The sequence below is a fragment of the Salvia miltiorrhiza genome, chromosome 8 (assembly GCF_028751815.1).
Source record: "Salvia miltiorrhiza cultivar Shanhuang (shh) chromosome 8, IMPLAD_Smil_shh, whole genome shotgun sequence".
Lineage (NCBI taxonomy): Eukaryota > Viridiplantae > Streptophyta > Magnoliopsida > Lamiales > Lamiaceae > Salvia > Salvia miltiorrhiza.
In genome coordinates, this window is record NC_080394.1 from 3,874,444 (window position 1) to 3,893,771 (window position 19,328).

The 19,328-nt window shown below is 33.7% G+C and overlaps 2 protein-coding genes and 1 non-coding gene across 6 annotated transcripts; 2 read left to right on the plus strand and 1 right to left on the minus strand.

Moving 5' to 3' along the window:
* Window positions 1-7,212: 7,212 nt before the first annotated feature.
* On the minus strand, window positions 7,213-8,118 carry LOC131000122 (uncharacterized protein At1g08160-like). Its single transcript, XM_057925892.1, has one exon. It carries the CDS (start codon window positions 7,984-7,986, stop codon window positions 7,396-7,398), a length of 591 nt encoding a protein of 196 aa, XP_057781875.1. The 5' UTR covers window positions 7,987-8,118; the 3' UTR covers window positions 7,213-7,395.
* Window positions 8,119-9,024: 906 nt separating this feature from the next.
* TRNAT-AGU (transfer RNA threonine (anticodon AGU)) lies at window positions 9,025-9,098 on the plus strand. The gene has a single exon. It is a non-coding gene; the product is annotated as a tRNA-Thr (tRNA).
* A 3,136-nt stretch (window positions 9,099-12,234) lies between these two features.
* Window positions 12,235-17,435, plus strand: LOC131000123 (uncharacterized). 4 transcript variants are annotated; one of them, XM_057925896.1, is made up of 10 exons: window positions 12,254-12,477; window positions 12,863-13,537; window positions 13,640-13,822; window positions 14,145-14,263; window positions 14,562-15,440; window positions 15,519-15,825; window positions 16,242-16,407; window positions 16,530-16,635; window positions 16,859-17,056; window positions 17,128-17,435. In XM_057925896.1, exons 2-9 carry the CDS (start codon window positions 13,448-13,450, stop codon window positions 16,974-16,976), a joined length of 1,968 nt encoding a protein of 655 aa, XP_057781879.1. In that variant the 5' UTR covers window positions 12,254-12,477; window positions 12,863-13,447; the 3' UTR covers window positions 16,977-17,056; window positions 17,128-17,435. The 4 variants fall into 4 exon arrangements, with proteins under 4 accessions (XP_057781877.1, XP_057781876.1, XP_057781878.1 ...); XM_057925893.1 differs by having other exon boundaries at window positions 12,249-12,477; window positions 12,863-13,822; XM_057925895.1 differs by having other exon boundaries at window positions 12,249-12,477; window positions 12,863-13,822; window positions 17,131-17,435.
* Window positions 17,436-19,328: the final 1,893 nt, after the last annotated feature.

Sequence of the window (19,328 nt, forward strand, 5' to 3'; positions counted from 1 at the left end):
TTCTTAAATGTAGCACAAGCTTCTTTCCTTCTTCTTCTTTTTTTTTTTCTTTTTCTTTTCCTTCTATTTTTTATGGGTAGGGCGAAGCTCTTTAAAGATTTGTGAAAGTTGGTGAAGATGAGGAAGTAATGTGAAGTATTGTATAAAATAAAACAAGCTTCTCGAGTTTATATTTATAGAGAATGGTTATTTATTTATTTTTTTATTTTTTTTTTAGAGGATAGGGAATGGTTATTACACATACTACACTTATTGTATAAAATGAGTTCGCTATAAATTCACTATTAAACATTATGAAATTGCTGTGAAAATTTATGAATTAAAAAAAAAAGGCTGAATTTTTGCCGCCTACGAGATTTGAACGTAACCTTGAATCATGAATTAATTCAACAAATAACTCAATGTAGATTTTCACAATTGAAGAAGTTGAAAATGATTTAATTATTTTATATGTTAATATCTGAATTCATTTGAACTATTTCCTATATTTATAAATATTACATCTGGTAAAATTAATAAGTATCTGGTATTCATTACTTATTCGTGAATGCACACAACCATAAATATAAATATTAGGATACTACAAATACTTTTGTTAGATATGACGCGTTTTTTGTTGAAATGGTAGGTGAGTCGCAACGCTATCTCCGCTGTCAATTTTGTCATTATCTTCTCAGTTTTGCCGTAAATTGAGTTGTAACGCTCCCTCTGATATCAGTGAATTTGGCAGTATCTTCTCTTTTCCCGGTCGAGTTAATTTATTTATACATCAAACAAACTTCAAAATAAAATTACTATATCATAAATACAGCTCTCTTAAGAGAAATATTTTTAAATACTTGGTTTCTACTTTTGAGGCCGATTTTCTAAATTTAATTATCTCATATTGTGTATGTGTAGTTGGTGAATCAAAATCTTATAGTGTAATTGTACTTCGAAAATTTATTGGATGAGGACCTTATAATTAGTTTACAAATTTATTTAATACATTCATTATTTGATCTCATTTATTATTTTGTTTAAATATATATAAAGAGTGTTCATTGTAGTACATTCATTTTAATAATAATAATAATAATAATAATAATAATAATAATAATAATAATAATAATAATAATAATAATAATAATAATAATAATAATAATATCTAAGTCTCCCCAATAAATTTCATTATCATCTCCACCTTTTGGCCGTGAATTAAATTGTAGGTTGTAACGCTCTCTTCGATATCAATCTATAATTTGTCTTCATCTTTAATTTTCTGGCGAGAACTTATTTCTGTACGAACAAATTTTCAAAATAGTACTACCTTTTTTTATGCGATTTTTCAAAATCGAAGGATTCACAACAAATTTGAGGGTTTCACCCGCGCCTTCGTCGTGGCAGGGAGAGGGGAATAATAGTTTCAATTTCAATAGTTTTATGGGTTTTTTTTTTTAAATAGTACTACTAGGTAGAACTTTAATTCTCCCCAAAAAATTGCGTTAATTATATTCGATAACTAACTAGTATTAGGATCGATTTTCTAATATTTCATCCGTCCTACTAAGTATGGTTCCCTATTTTTAGACACGATTATTAAAGAAAAAAGTGATTAAAGGTTACAAGTGATAGATAGTATCGGAGCCCACAATTTTTTTGTGAGAGAGCAATTTTGGAATGAGCCATAAATAATTAATAGGACAAAGGGAGTAACATAAATTATTACATTTTTGGTTGGTCAATTTATAAAATGATACTATCATTTTTTATTTTGGCCGATAATTGTTAATTGTTAATATGTAACATTGTAAATAATGGAAAATAATGTACAACTCATCTTCAAACATATCACTTGAAAATCAATCTTTAAACCATCTCAATATTCAAACAATAAAAAACAAGGGGTTTGTAATGAGTCACATATGATTGAAAAGATGGGAATAAAAATAAAGGATTTGTAATGAAGTAATGCCCAAAAGTTAAAAATGCATAATTTTATTGAGTGTAGTAAAATGATGAGAAGAGCACACTTTTAATTATATTTATTAGCATTTTTACAAATATTTATCTCTGTAATAGTCATTTCTATATTAGCGGATTGGGTTCAAGTTATGGACTTCTCTAGGCCTGACTATAAGCCCAATATTTTCGAAAAACCAAATTAAATAAATAAAAGAAAATAATACAAATTGGACATTCCTATGGGATACAGGTGTTACCGTGTTAGCGCACGTTTCGTTAGGGATGGCAATCGGGTACGACGGGTACGGATAGTGACTATCCATACCCATACCCACGAACTAAATGGATAGTGGTTTTTAACCACGAAACTATCCATGGATATCAAATGGTATCCAAACCCGCTACCCGCGGATATCCGCTATCCGTTGGGTATCCGTCACCCGCTATTCGCCGGATACCCACTATCCGCCGGATACCCGCCACCTATTATTCGCCGGATACTCACAAAACAAAATTTAAATATAAATTTACATCAAATTTAATAGAAAAAAAAAATCAACACAAATAACATAGTTCAAATCCATATGTTGAAATCCACAAAGAACAATGTTTATATTCAAATTCATCAACTAAAATATAAAATCCAACAAAATTCTATAATTGCTCAACAAAATTCAAATTTAAATTAGACTATTAGAATTTGGGCCTTAGTTCAGTTTCTGTTTGAGCCTATTCTAGGATATAATATGCTAGCCCATAATCTCAAAATATATATTCAAAGCCCATATTTTATGGAATTTTTTGTGGATATTTGACGGGTAATTCACGGATAATTGACGGGTAATTGGCGGGTATTTTTCGCGGGTAAACGGGTTTCGCGGGTATGGATAGTAAGTATCCAAACCCATACCCACGAACTAAATGGATAGTGAATTGCAACCACGAAACTATCCGTGGATATCAAATGATATCCAAACCCACCCTAATAGGTTTGGGTTTTCGCGGATATCCGTTACCCGCGGGTAGATTGCCATCCCTACGTTTCGTTTCTCATAGTTTCATATGATAGTCTTTTAATTTTTACTCCATGTATTTTTAGTTTTTAACTTTTTTATCTGTCTATAATGAAAGTTCTGTTCTTTTTCTTATTATTAAAAAAAAAACTTTCTCCAATTAAAATTCATAAAAATCTCGATTAAAAACTAAAGCCAGAATAATTAATTTGTTTTTTTTTTAAACGATGAAATTTTTAATTTGTTAGACACTTAATTGAGGAGTTATAGGGGAAGAGTATACTTATTAATATTATTATTTTAAAATTAAATCGCTATAATGAGTTAAAAAAGGCCATGAATAAAATCACCTTTGCATTTTCCCTGCCTAAACTCAACTGTATATGGCCCATTAGTTAAACCTCATTTACATTTAATTAGATTGGCTGGATCCCTTAAGAAGCCGAACCATCTTCAAGGAGAATTTGAGTGGGCTTAAGTGCATTTAAGGAATTAGCCCCATGTAGACACAAGATCTCCATCATCGAGCTTAAGGGGGTGTATTCGTTCAGGATTTTAATAAATTTCTGCAGACTTTTAAAATCTGGGTGTATTCGTTCAAGACTTTTAAAAGTCTATGAAAATCTAGAGGTATTCGTTCAAGACTTTTAAAAGTCTATGAAAATCTAGAGGTATTCGTTCAAGACTTTTAAAATTCTATAAAAATTTAGAGGTATTCGTTTCAAACTTTTAAAAATCTATGAAAATCTTGATGTATTTAAAAATCTATAAATTTTAAAATTGGACTTATTTTCATTGATTTCATTCAAAAAATACACATGAACAAATCCGACCTCCGACCACGAGAATTCGAAATATTTCATATTTCAGCGCCGGCTGGGTTCCAGCGGCCGTGGCTCGAAGAAGCCAGCGGCCGCTAGCACCCATCGGTCGTTGGAGGACAGCGGCAGTGGTAGAGGCGATGGGGAGGCCTCAATTAACTCCAACGAGCGCTGGGATGGTAGATTTCAAATTCGTAAAAATCAAGTCAAATTCTTGTTAAAATCCATCCAAATTCTATTCAAATTCTATACAGATTCTGTTTAGAATTCCAAAATATATGAAGAGTCTGTGTGAAATCTGTTCCAGAGATTTTAAAAATCTACTGAATTCTTGAACGAATACACCCCCTAAGTATATAGGTCCATTTTTCCAAAATCAGTTGCTCCCTCTGTCTCCCAAATAATTTCCTAAGAGTATATTAAAAAGTGATGAAAAATGTTACACCCCCTCCGTCCCAACAAAAGCGGTGCGCTTCTTTTTAGTACAAGATTTAAGGAGAATAAGATTGTTGTGTAAAGGTGTGCGAGGTCACATTGTTTGTAGTGTAAAATTATTACCAAAAAAGAAAATGCACTACTTTCGTTGCGACGGCTCAAAAAAAAATACGCACCGCTTTCGTTAGGACGAAGAGAGTAATTAGTATTGAGAGCAATGAAAATATGAAAAGTAATATTAATAAATAGAATATTATTAGTGGTGGGATAGTGTCTCAAAATGAATAGAAAGTTATTTGAGAAACAACCAAGAAAACAATTGTTTATTCAAATCTATATAAACCAACTCAAACACCCAAAACAACTACTGTACACATCCCATATTCCCATTAATCAACCCAACCCAGCATGGCCCGAGGCCCCGAACAGCAGCAGCGGCGGGGCAAGGGCGGCGCCCGATGATCCAATGCGTGGTGCTGGTGGTGATCGCGATGACGACGGGGCTGGCGGTGCCGATCATCCGGGCGTCGGTGCAGCCGAAGAAGCTCCATTACTCGATCGAGCACGGCTCAATCACGGGCTCAATTCACCCTCAAACCGAAAAGAAAAACAAAGAAATCACACACACATACACACACTATATATATGCCAAAGGGTTGAAGTTGCCCTGTCGTAGAATTTCAAACTTAATTAACAAACACAATCGTCAACAGCAGCGGTTTCACCTCCTCCGCCACAGCGTGGCAGCTCCATCGTAGACACGGTGGAGCTAACTACTAACTAGCCATTGCTACATACATATATAGCGTTTTCATGAGGGGTTGTGAAGTAGCATCAAAGTTGCTCATATATATATATGTGTGTGTGTGTGTGTGTGAGAGAGAGAGAGAGAGAGAGAATATGCGATCTTCTCCCATGGGTTTGTAAAGGATGGAATAATTCCAAAGGATATGCGGCGACCACCTCCATTGCTCCACAATTGATGAATTAATACAACTTTAGTCTTACTTTTTTCTATTTTAAAAAAAGGCTTACTGTTTATATGTTTTAGATAATATTTCTTCATGTTTGGTCGTGATTGGTTAGTCACAAGTGCACCAATAGCAGAAATAGGATTCTCATTTGTCTGTAAAATTTTCTTGTATAATACTTATCCACCTTGAGATATTATGCTTTTTCTCTAGCCCAATTCGACTGATTTGGAATGATAGATTATGTTATGTTATGAGAAAAGCCCCCCATTTTACTTGGAGCGCACTTGATTTGTGGAAAACCACAAAAAAGTTTATATTGGAGAATATATATTAATTATTAATTTTTGGTGAATTCTTGAATATCTAGCCTAACTTTTCTAAGTTAAGCTAGTTGCGACATAAAGAGAAGAATATACTTTACCCATCATTCACAAACTATATTTAATCATAGATTAATCATAGATTAATCTAGAGGTAAATCATATTTTCAGGTATACACTTTTTCAAAGATTAATTTTGTCATTTGTTTGTGTCTTGTCAGTGAAACAATTCAAAATAAAATACAAATAATTTTTATTAGCACACGGAATTTTTTTTCCCTCATCTTTTATATAAACTAGTTTGCATATACAATATCACACTTTTGATTTTAGGTTTGGAACCAGACTTGTCGTTTGCAGGTACATCCATTTTAATGTGGTAATTAATTTTGATCTTTGTAAAATTTATGCTATTTTGTTATTTTCATTATTAACATGAAAAGAAATAATTTTGACGTGATTTAAAATCTTGAGCGATCCATTTGTACACTAGTTAATTTGTATATATAGTATCACACTTTTTGATTTTAGGTTTGATGATTCTAATTCAACATTTGATATAGTTACTGAATTTTAATAACTCATAATTTTTGGATCAACAGTATTCTAGTATGGCATGTTACTATGTTTCCAGTGAAACTCCACGAAAAACCGTTTTACCATCTATGGACTTCGGCCAAACTAATATGACATGTCACCGACTCACCATATCTCAAGTGGGACCCGTAAGAGGACTTATTTACATAATTTGTTCAAATGTAGGATATACAAATTAAAATATGTTTTTATCTATGGATAATGATGGGAGTGTTTCATTCTTTTAAATTTTTAGATGAAGTTATTAATTTATTACACACTTAATTGAGGAGTGATAGGGAAGGAGTATATGTTAATATTATTATTTTAAAATAAATTACTATAACGAGTAAAAAAGGCCATGAATAAAATCACCTTTACAATTTCCCTGCCCAAACTGTATATGGCCCATTAGTTAAATCTCACTTACATTTAATCAGAATTTGAGTGGGCTTAAGTGGATTAAAAGATTATGGCCCACGTAGACACAAGATCTCCATCATCCGAGCCTAAGTATATATGATCCAAATTTCGAAAATCAGTTATATTTTTATGTGCGATTGTGGCATGTATTACGTCCAACAAAATTATTTAGAATCTATCAATATAAAATATACTTCATCCGTCTCCCAAAATCATGCGGCACTTTTAGTAGCACAAATTTTAAGAAATATTAGATGATCAATATGTATAAATAGAATAGTATTCAAAAATAAAAAATAAATACTTTTCAAGTACGTATTAAAATGGCAAATTGCACATAAGGAACATAGAGAGTATAAAATTAACAAACAAGTTGGGCTCAATATAGAGCTCAGAACATGCTCACACTGAAACCATTATAATTATAGATAGTCTTAATTGAAGTTAATGCAATATTTCATTATCGCCAAAAAATACAATATTGTCTTAGCATAAAATAATAGATTAATTATATCATATTGATTAAAAAATTATTTATATCCATATAATATATAAAAACAACTACGACTTTTCGTAAATAATATTATGAACTTTTATTTTGTTAATGTATTACTCTATTTTTTTTTATAATCCAACTATGAACATGCATGGTTTAATATTAATTAATTATTTTAAAATTATAACTATTATAATACCGTGTACGACATTGAGGACAAATCTGATTAAATTGGAAGCATGCATTAATACAACCCAAACCTCTCATATCCAATATCAGGCTCTCACAAATTGAACAAACACTTACACAAAAAAAAAAAATGAAAAAAAAGAAGAAGAAAAAGAAAGAAATGAAATCTGAAAACAACAACAACAAATTAATGTGATGAATGAATTAATTATCCAAATCCGTCTCACATAGCACCCTCTGAAAACCCTTCCTGGAATCAAACGGCACCGTGACGGATTCACAATCCACCTTGAGGGTCCGGTGAATCTTGAACACCCCAACCTTGAGCCTGATCTTGGCCCGCACCTTCACGTTCAAGTTGACCTCCCCCGCCGCCCGCTCCATCCTCAGGTCCCGCGCCGTGGCGCCGTAGACGGCGGCGTCCTTGGCCACCAGCTTGAGGTCGACGAAGGTGACGTTCCTCTTCCGCTGGTGGAAGGGGTGGACGTTGTTGACGGAGAGCTTCTGGTCCTCGTAGGCGACCGTCACGTCGATCCGGTCGTAGTAGATCGACACGTGGCGGTTGGGGTTGTTGGCCCTCAGCGCGAAGCCGAAGTTGGAGCTGAGCTTGTCGCTTGTGAGGTTGAAGCCCGTGATGGAGCCGTGCTCGATCGAGTAGTGGAGCTTCTTCGGCTGCACCGACGCCCAGATGATCAGCACCGCCAGCCCCGTCATCGCGATCAGCGCGATCACCACCAGCACCGCGCACTGGAGCATCGGCCGCCGCTGCCCCGCCTCCGCTGCTGTTTGAGCCATGCTGGGATGTGTATAGTAGTTGTTTTAATTTTGGGAGTTTGAGTTTGAGTTGGTTTATATAGATTTAAACAAACGATTGGATTTTTTTTGGGTTTTCTTGGATGAAACTCAAGAGATTGGGAGGGGTGAATATTCTTGTCTTGCATGGTTTAAATCGGTTATTGTAATGGAAATCTTGGAATCGAATTAGCTGGATTTGCTTTAGAGTCAAGGTATTCTGAAACCATCTTTAAAGCTGCTCTCTTTTTAATATTCTTCATTTTGGATGTGTTAAAGTTGAGAGCGTGTTTAGTTTTGGGTTTTACAGCATATTAGTTAAGTTAATAATACAGAGTAGTAAAGAGTTTGATATTTTATAACACTTATGCGGACGGCCCTGCGATATGTGAAGGCCCTGAGCTAAAAATCCGGATTACGCAGGATAATTAATACCGCCTCCCCCCTCGGATTACGCGGGATAATTAATACGGTCCTGCAATTGTGTCCATTTTTAAACTTATACCAAACGAAAATCATGATTAATTAACCATAATAGCAAACAAACAATCAATATTAGTAACACATAAGTTAAGTTAATATTTTGAAACCGTTAACTTTTTCGTTAATTAGTTCCACAGCATTCATTTTTATTCAATTTAAAGTGAATTCCAGATTTCAATCTACTGCGCACACATAGCCACATAGATTTTCTCTCCGATTGGATTTCTCGTGTTTGTAGAGAAAAGATGAGGCGTGAATTAAAAACTGTAAGAATGAGGAAAATATATAGAGACTGTCTTTACTGATTTCCATGAAAAATAATGTATTTTTAACTTATTTATTAATATATATTTATTTAAATTTTGATTAATTCTAGTATTCATATATTGTTAAATTTGGGCACAGTAATAAGATATGATGAGGAACTTGTTAGTATTTATTTTATAGTAGTATATATAGCCCAAGGCCCACAGGCAAGCCCAATATGGAGGTATGATGATAATGGAAGCAATTTTGGGTGATTGTTTAGTTTGCAGTTATTTTAGCATGTAATGGTTAGCTCTCGTAGCTCAGTTGGTTAGAGCACCCGTTTAGTAAGCGGGAGGTCTTGAGTTCAACTCTCAACGAGAGCATTTTTTTTATATAAATAATTATAGTTTTATGCCTAATGTTTACACTAATATTTAAAAATAGAAGACATTTCTTCTTCTTCTTTTTTTTTTGGAGAAGAAAATAGATCACATTTCTTATTTTGATATAGTATTCAATATTTAGATTGGAGCGACCTTTTCTTACATGATACTATGATAGTCGCGTTGCCTTTAATTTACTATGATGATTTGGATGACTTCGAATTCAATCTAGTTCTTGCACTTCAAATCTCTAAATCCAATATTTTTTTTAATCCAAATTCTCTGGAAAAGGTTTCATAATTTGGAGTATAAGAGGTTCATCACTTTTGGATTCAGTGCAATATTGATTTGTTATGGATTTTCATTATGTTGATATGATAATAGTTGTTCCGAATTTTTATATTTATAATTTATATTTTACGGGTATCCGAAGAAATTTAAAATCATAACATTATTATATAAACAAATTGACTATTCAAAAAAATAGTATTTTGTACTCCCTTCGTCCGCGATATCATTTTCACATTGTGGATGGATATTGTAGTGAGTGGAGTTTGAGTCCCACTATTATTATGAATGGAAGTTTGTGCACCCTACTTCTATAAATGAAAGTGGAAATCATATCGCAGACGAACCGAAATGACAAATGTGAACGATATCGCGGACAGAGGGAGTATTACTTAATAGAATAAATCGCATTGCTTGTATTTTTTTTCTTCTATATATATATTTGAAATGAACATCCGTAATTTGTGGAGATCTTCTCATCACACCATGCATGTGTGAATAATAATATGATTTTATGTTATCTAAAAAAAACAAAAATGAAAAAAATACACCTTTGGATGGTGGATGCCCTAATTAATTAATGTGGTTGCTACGTGTGGTAGTGGACTAGTAGAGCAATATTGATTCATGAATGTGAGAGAGATTTGGTAGATAACTCAACACCTAATGCATTAATGTTTTTCCTCACAAAATTATACATTTGTCCTTTGTTACAACAACTCATAAATGCGATGAAGATTGAAACCTAGTTATCCACCAACATGAGCTTGCGACATGTCACGAAAATAAAGAATAATAACAATAATAGCTATAGTGATGCGTGGGTGTTATTAAGGTTCAAACCCACCTCAATAAATTGCAATGTGTTTACTTCACCTTCCCCCTAAAAAATATTCACCAAACAAATTATAGACGTATAGTTTATTACAATTTATTGCTAATTAACAAGTATTAAAATTCTTAAAAAAAAAAGAAAAAAAGAAAAGAAAAACACACTCGTTTTAGTTCTATCAAGTAATACATTATTTAGGCATCATAAATTGATTTAGTCTGTTAGTGATTTTACGCTTGAAATTTTCATTCGGTATAAATTCAACGACGTGGAAGGTTGAAATATTTTACGTCATCAAAATGACATCATAAATACATTTTTAAAAAATATATATAAAAACAAAAAAAAATTAATGATGTGATATCTCAATTTTTTTTACGCCATTAAATTTATACAGATGAAAATTTCTCGCGTAAAATTTAGCTCTAAAAATCATTAATTAAGTAAAATTATTGCTAAATCAATCTATGAGACTCGAATAATGATGTAATTAAAGCTCAATCTAAGTTTCACTGAGTCAATTTACGTGGCCGAGAAAAGGAGTACTATTTTTCTTGTTCAAAGCCAATGATTTTGAGTTCGAGTTCATTAAAATGCGATCTTTAAAATATATATTTATGCAATAAAAAAAGGAACGTATTATAAAAAAAATTGATAAAATAATATCCGTGTTTTGTAAGGATGAGAACGATTGACGACATAATAAACAAAATAATGCGGCTCAAATAATCATTCCTAGTATTTCTAATCATGTGATTATTATCCTACGAAAAATATTAAATTAGACGTGTGTAGATTTATAATCATTAATTTGGGGATGAACAATTTGGTTATGGAATGCCTGCACGTCGACTAAAACACAATACAATAAGAAATAAAAAAAGGGTTTGTGCTGCGAAAACTCGAACATTTGCATCTCGACCAATGGCTTTCATATTTTATACAACTCCCCTAAAAAGATTACATTATTTTTGAGATAATGTATATATACATATGTCCGACTTAAATCATATTATTGGGTTAACATTCACAGTTGGATCATATTATATGGAAAGGGATGCGGTGAGATTTCAATCTTAGACTTCGTTGTTCATGTATAAAAATTCACATTCAAATTACGTTGAGATAGTCAAAATATTTGACTGCAGTAAAAATAAATTTAGACTTGAAAACAAATTTCGATTTAAATAAATTAATATTTCATATATATCTCCCGATATCAAGGGTTCCGCTTTATCGTTTCCATCAAATGGACGCATATTATACCACGTATAATTCCATAGCCTTAAGGTCCCTAAACAGTGAATCTAATAATAAGTTCCTAAAACTTTTTTGAAAGCCATAAGTTCCTCAAACTTAAAGTGTAAAAGAACTGCTAATTAGAAAATATATACCCTTGAAAATATATTTTTGAAAGTACTTTAGACATATCTCATAGCGAAACCTTTGTTGCAGCATCGTCTGTCAAATACTCGTTCCGTTTAAAAAAAATTAGAAAAATACGACACAAATTTTAATAAAAATGGTTAAAGTATAACGAGTGGATAAAGGATTCCGCTTATAAAACATATCCCATTGAATGACAAGCACAAACCAAAAATATCTAGTATTATCTTACAAAACGTCAAATAAACATCCGACACAAATTCAAACAAACAAAAAACGAGATTACATACTATTTACAACTAAAGATTCATAGATCTCAATGATATACTAAATGACAAGAACAAGCCACAAACCAAGTGTCCCAACCCCAATATTTTGGTAATTTATTTAATTTTTTTGTGAGATAAGAATTTAAACAACAATCTAAGCAGCAATGCCTTTAATGCCAAATATGAAAATCAAAAAGAGTCCCAAATTCCACAATTCCCTATTTAGAAGAAAATATTTACCATAATAGTCCGCTGTTGACCGTTAAACCCATGGCCGCAGAAGGGGTAATTCCGTAATTTAGCTCACGCGGCGGTCAAGGGAAAAAAGGGGCAGGAGAAAAATAGACGTTAGAGTTACGGCAAAATTTTCGAAACGAATTATGTTAATATATAATAAATGGCGCCGCGGCCATGTCCCCTCACCCCCTAATTTTTCGCTGTTGCTATTTATTTTTCATAAATTCCCTCTCTCTCTCTCTCTCTAGCTCTAGAAACATTGCTCTGTGCAACTGATTCTTTGTCTCTGCCATACTGTTGCATTTGCTGTCGAGAACTGGTATTGTAGCTGAAAGGTGCTTCAGTTATTTTTCCTGAATTATATTAGGTGAGAATTATGTTTGTTTGTATCTGAATTTCTTGATGCTTTTGTACTGTGAAGTACATTTGTTTGTTTCTGCTGCTGTCGTTTATTGTTCATTTGTGCTTTGTGCTTTGTGCTATGGAGTGAATAATTTTGGTGTTTGTCAATTTGTTGGTGAGGATTTTGGGTTGAAACCGGTGTTGGGTTTCCATTTGTTCAAGCATTTGGCAATTGATGTTGTTGGGGATGGGGTTTTGTTGGTTAGGAGAAGATGGATCTGCAAGTACCAACCTTTTTGTTTTTTCTTATTCAATTTGTTAATTCTGTAATCATATTAAGGTGGATACAATTTTGTAAATTTTGATATTTTTCTTTGAATGGGAATAATGATATATTGTTCTTTCCGCAGATATTCTGCAGACATTGTTTGATTGTGTAATTGCTGGTGGAATAGCTGAGGATCTTGGCTGTGATTATTGGAGGTGGTTTTATGCTATTAGAGTAATAGTGACTAGTTTATTGATAATTCTATTAAGTCGTGTGGTCTAATTGAGGTAGGAGACAGAGTTAAGAGGTTTAGAAATGGCTGTTGCCGGTTTACACAATGTCCCGGATTTTGCTCGTTCCTTCTTTAGTGAGTCACAGAAAAGAGACCCCGGCAGATGGGATGATGACCATTGTAGGCACAGCACAAGGGCATCCGCGCTCTTGCAGATGTGGCGGGAGATTGAGGGCGAACATGTGTTGAGTCAGTCATACAGGTCAAGGCAACACAGGAAACGGTTCTGATTCTGAGTGCAGAAGCACATCCACGTCTGTAGGAGACAGGAGTGAGAATGGTGATGCTTTCTCTCAAGTTTCTTATGAGTCTGAAAACCAAGGGTTAAGTGGTTCAGAGACCGAGCATGAAGATAATAACAGTGTTATATCTGAGCAATCTAATGACTTGGGAGAAATTGAACGGGAAAGGGTGAGGCAAATTTTTCGAGAGTGGATGAATAGTTGTCCTAAGGGTCATCCATCTTATGGATCCAATCGCAAAAACCGTTCATGGCAATGTGATGGTGATATTGAATCTAAAAGGGTAAGAATTCTCAGAGAACGGGCACAGAATACTACCCAGCGGAGAAGTGTCTGTGCGTCATCTGGAGAGGGAGTTGCTGAAGTTAGGTCTCAAACTGTGCAGGTGAGTGATGGATTGGTAATTAATCGTCCAGAGATTGGTGCACGAAGGCCTCTTCGTAGGTTATGTGGGAGACAGACTCTTCTTGACCTTCTCTTGAAGGCTCAAAGTGAAAGAAAAAGAGAACTTGTAAGCCTGTCAGAGCAGAAACCCGTGTCTGATTTTGCTCACCGTAATCGCATTCAGGTGATAATAATTGATCTACTACGTTTGAACAGTAGTTGTTTTCCTACTGAGTGGAAGGATTGCCTACTCAATTATCTAGCCTTTTGGGGATACTGCTGCATCTTCTTGTGTTGCAAAGATAGTCATTTGCCTTCTTCCAGCTTGAGTTGGGATTTGTTATGTTTGCATGTCGCGTTTCAACTGAAAACCTCTCATTAGAAACAAAATTGAATCATTATATTTGAAGTTGTTATTTTGTACCTAGAAAGTTTTTCCATATCTGATTGGTAATTGACTATTTTTAACCTGACGTGTTACGACTTATTTTTGAACCACTTTGCAGGCGCTTCTCAGAGGTAGGTTCCTAAGAAATGGAAGACTGGTGGTGGATGAAAGACCATCTTCAGTGGCTGCCACTGAACTGGGTTATCTTAGACAAAGACAAACAGTTTCCGACCTTAGGTAATTTTTTACAGTGGATTTAAGATACTGAGACCCAAATGAAGAAGATATCTGTGCAGAACCCTGCACCCATCTTCATTTTCTTCGAGCATTGTATTTGTAACTGCACTTTTGTGGCTTGGAACTGCATTGTAAAACTTTAATTATCTGATTTGTAAAAATCAGCTTTGAAGTTTTTGATATCTTCAATTGAACTTGATATCTTGAATAGTAGCTTTATGTGGAGAATATCTTTGCTACTTCATTATCGACCTCATTCTTAAAATATACTAATGACATTGTTGTATGAATTATACAGGGAAGGATTCCTCTCCAAGTTGGAAACTGGATCTGCTTCAGTGAACAGTGCTGGGTCCGATTCTTGTTCTAATGATGGAAATAAGGATGAAGCTGAGTCTACTTGCACTGAAGGGGGAGTTACTGGAAATCGTATAGCTGCAAACTTGGAAGGTACCACCACAGATGGAAACATGAATATGCAAGAACTTGAAGTACAAATTGATGAAGCAGAGGAGCCTGTTTTGGTTAATGAAGGATGCCAAGGAGATGTGTCACTTTGTGCTGAAAGTGCTACTAGTGTAGAGGAATCTGTTTTGGTGATTGAAGCGAGGCAGGATGGAGTACGTAGTCTTGTTGACCATGAACATATAAATGTCACATTTAACGATGAATCGTTGTTAGGATATGCGGGCGTAAACTGCAGTAGCTCTGAGCTATATAATGAAAATTATGAATCGATAAGTGGTATAAGTTCGGTTGATGAAGTAGTTGATGGTACTACTGGCTTGGAAGGAAACACAAATGGGGAATTTGATTCACACGATGTTTCAGTTGAAGCCGAAGTATACCAAGATCCAGTAACTGAGATTGAAGAAAGTATCGGGCAAAATGTAAACACTGTTGCGTTTACTGATGGTAGCAGACAAGACAGGGACAGAAGTTGGGAAGAAAGAGCCTCTAGTCAATCATTTCCTGGACCATCTGGTAACAATGTTGAAGAGCAAGATCAGATGCAAGATTCTCATGACTGGCCGAACCATGATTTGCAAGAGGCTATTGACAGTTGGTTAGACATGCCTTCTAGTGAGGCCAGAGAATCTGTTAGAGAAGTTGATACATCTTATTTCCTTGACGATGACAATGTTAACAGTATGGAACTGAGGGAGCTTTTCAGCCGGTACGCAATCTAATCAGTTTTGATTCAAAATGATATCCTGCAGACATTTGGGTTACCAACTTATTGTTTTTGCTTCAGGAGACGTGTATCTAGCCTTCTCCAAAGCAGTTTTCGTGAGAGTCTAGATCAGGTGTTACAGTCTCATGTAGAAAGGCTTGGTCATGCTTCTGTTGATTGGGAACTGGAGACTGCATCCTTTCCTTCTCATATTGAGCAAGATCCTGAACAGCAAAATGGTGATCAATTTCCGGTTCCTTCTGAAAGTGCGGAAAGAAACCCATTCACTCAGTCTTCAACGCTTTTTGAGGCATCCCAGCAACTTTGGAACGGGGATTTGCAGGTTACAGATTGGGCACGCCATTACTTAAATCAGCAGTTTGGAACAGTAAGCTAAAAGCTTTAATTTGGTTTACTTGTTCCCATAATTCCTTTCCATTTAGTTATTGTGTGCATCTATTTCATTTTTTGTTTTGCTCATGCAAAAGTATTTCTTGAAGGCACTGTATATGTTTATTAAGAGAATTTCAAGTCTTTGGATTTTAGACTAGATGACAAAATGAGATGTTATTGGTAGAAGATCACTTAGAATAAATTTTGAAATATAGTAAAATTTTTGTGATTTATTCATCAACTTCTCATCTATTTTTGTTAGGCAGATCAATTTTTTATTTGATACTTTGTTGGATTGGCTTCTACATGCCATAAAATCTTCCTTTCCAACACCCCTAATGTTCCTTGTGTTTGTCGAATCATATACTTTTACTCCTGAATCTGATATCTCTTTCTGTACACGATTGTCAGGAGTGGGAGGTCATTAATGAGTTAAGGATTGACATGGCTAGGCTTCAGCAGAGGATGAACGATATGCAAGGTATGCTGGAAGCTTTCATGGACATGCAAGTAGAGTTGCAGCGTTCGTTGCATCAAGAGGTTTCTGCAGCTTTAAATAGGTCAATCTCTTCAGGAGGTTAGTTTGTAACCATCGATTGTGGAAGTCATCATATCCTCCCCCTTTATAACATTGTATTCGTGTCTTTCTTTCTTTCTTTCTTTCTATCATTAACCTTTTAATGATACTGTGTGATGCAGATGCAGCCAACGACAACCAGATTCACACTGAATCTCAATGGGATCATGTCAAGAGAGGAATTTGCTGCCTATGTCAGCAGAGTAAAATTGATTCCTTGCTCTACAGGTATGCAAGATGAACCTACTTACGTGCATCCCTTCAGCAGGAATACATTACAACTTGATTGCATCATATCCGATATTCAATAGTTTGTATGCGGTTCCAAACATATTCATAACTCGCCTCATGTTAACACTTTTGTTGAAAACATTGCATTCAATTGAATAGTTATGCTTCCACCAAAGTAATAAGTGGTGTTAAATATGATAATTATATGTTTTACTCACAGGTGTGGGCACATGTGCACCTGTACAAATTGTGCAGAAAATCTGATTCAGTCTCAGGGAAAGTGTCCGATGTGCTGTGCCCCGGCAGTAGAAGCTGTCCGCGCCTACTTCGTCCAGTAACAAAAGGAAATTCACCATACATGTAAAAACTGCAAAGGAGTTGAATCATGCAAATCCTTCCTGCATTACCCCCACCTCAGGTAACAAGCTTTTAGATGAGATGGCCGTTCAACACTAGAGTTGAACTCATATGATTTTGTGTTTTTATCAGCAGACGACGCCTTTGATTTATCGTCGAAAATTACAAGAGCTGGGGCATATCTGCAGCCATTCTCCCTTATAGCATAAAGTGTTTGCTTCTTGAATAGAGATTTTAGTTACAGGCATCTCTCACCCCCAAAGTCATTGGCTATTAGTGATGGCTTTTTTACTGTAAATAAACCTTTTACAAGAGAGCTCAAATACATCAAACTCACCCCTCATAGATTTATTATAGATGATTTTGCTTCCATCTATGTAGAAGGGGGATATACCATCTTCGACTTCTTGATCAAAATGAGATTATTTATATTTGCGCCATTTTTTTGCATTTAGAGTCGCATTATCGTATACTATATTGAATTAGTAGTTGAAGTGATAGTGAAACATTTTAAATTTTAACTTAATATTTAAAAAAAAATCGCCTAATTAACTACCTGATAAATGTGGGTGTCTTTATACAACTTACATGAAATATGATTTGATCTTCTTTTGTAGTAATATTTATAATTTGGCGTTGAGTACCTGAGGTAGTAATATTTATAATTTGCAATATAAACTTTCAAAGTGAAATTCATATTCATTTTTATTTGGAATTACATATATATTCAATTTTTAAATTTGCGTCAGTTTCATACTCAACTGTGGAGAATATTTTTGATGGGTCGGCATCCAATTATTTGTTGGTCTGACAAAATTTGTCCCGATTAAAAAGTATTGAATATTGATTTATTTTCAAAATGGCCATTTTTTCGAACTTAGTTAAAGCTCAATCTTTAATTTCTCAAATCAAATGCTTAAATGATGAAAATATGTTTGGAATTGAAAGTTTGGCGGTCATCCTAATTATAAGGTTAGGCAATAATTCACAACAATTTAGAATTGGTCACGTAATTCATATAATGTGTTTTGAAATGTATATTAATTTGTAATTACAAAATTAAAGCTATAATTATAATGTGTTCTATAATAGTGCGGCATTAATTATTTTCTCGTCCGTCAAATGAATAACAATTGAATGATATTAATAAGATCATATTCTTATATTATTGCACAAATGCTATTCTAGTTGAAAAGAATTACTAATAATTGCAATTAAAATTGTTATCGAAGTGGTCACGTAATTCACATATTTTCATTTTCATATTGTAAAAGAGTAAAAGAATACTAGTATTTAAAATTGTGAAAGTTAAGTTTTGTCGATTCGTGATGGAGAAGAGAATTTTTGTCTCATTAATTAAATGTAGTTTTGTTTAGTAGGAGTAGATGAGATCAAAATTCGAGAATTTATGTGGTCCATCGCCATCTTAATTCTGACGCCGGAACACACACGGCGACGTGGCCCTCATGCAAATTGCAAATTCCTCCACCAAAATATTTTTGCCCCATTTTACAAATAACAAATTCTCAAAATTATACACCGTGATTAATTAACCTTTTATAAACAATATATCAAATACTACATTATCTATATTTTCCACTAATCTAGTTAAATAAATTACTATATATTTGATACGCTAACTCGCTAAGTGCTAACATGATAATCTAGGTTTATAAAAATTAAATAAATCATACATTTATTAAATAACGTAATTATATTAAAAAAAACTATTTTTTAGATTTTATTTTTTTTAATTATATATGTGTAGTAAGTTCGTGTCGACACGGAGAAATCCGTGTTGGCGTCGTTATCGTACACAAATTCTTTTATGTTGGCGTTACTGTTCATTAAAAGACAAATATGCTTATTAATTATGTCATGTTGTGGAAATTTTTTAATACAAGATTTGAGCAATCCAGCTGGTTGCTATGAGAGAATTTCATAATTGTGACTGTTCAAATACTGCCGAGAGCAGCACATAATAATAATAATAATAATAATAATAATAATAATAATAATAATAATAATAATAATAATAATAATACTAATAATAATAATAATAATAATAATAATAATAATAATAATAATAATCCAACTCACAAACTCGTCAAAATTTTATTCTTGAAGAGCTTCATGAAACTCGAGTAGGAAATCAATCTATAATAAGTTTGTGAGTTAATAAGTTTGTAAGTTAACTCGATATGAGCTCGTTGAATAAATTTGTATAATATTCTATTAATAATTAAAAATTAAAGTATAAATGTATAATATCCACATGATTTTGCGTACTCATCTACTTTATAAACAAGTCTATTTCAACGAATATATTATGT

Excerpts from the sequence above, each read along its gene's own strand:
- LOC131000122 (XM_057925892.1), bottom strand. The coding sequence starts at position 7,986 with ATGGCTCAAACAGCAGCGGAGGCGGGGCAGCGGCGGCCGATGCTCCAG.
- LOC131000123 (XM_057925894.1), top strand. The coding sequence starts at position 13,448 with ATGAATAGTTGTCCTAAGGGTCATCCATCTTATGGATCCAATCGCAAA. Across the intron at positions 15,441-15,518 it reads CTGAGGGAGCTTTTCAGCCG|GAGACGTGTATCTAGCCTTC; the intron begins GTACGCAATCTA and ends TTTTTGCTTCAG. Across the intron at positions 16,408-16,529 it reads TAGGTCAATCTCTTCAGGAG|ATGCAGCCAACGACAACCAG; the intron begins GTTAGTTTGTAA and ends TGTGTGATGCAG.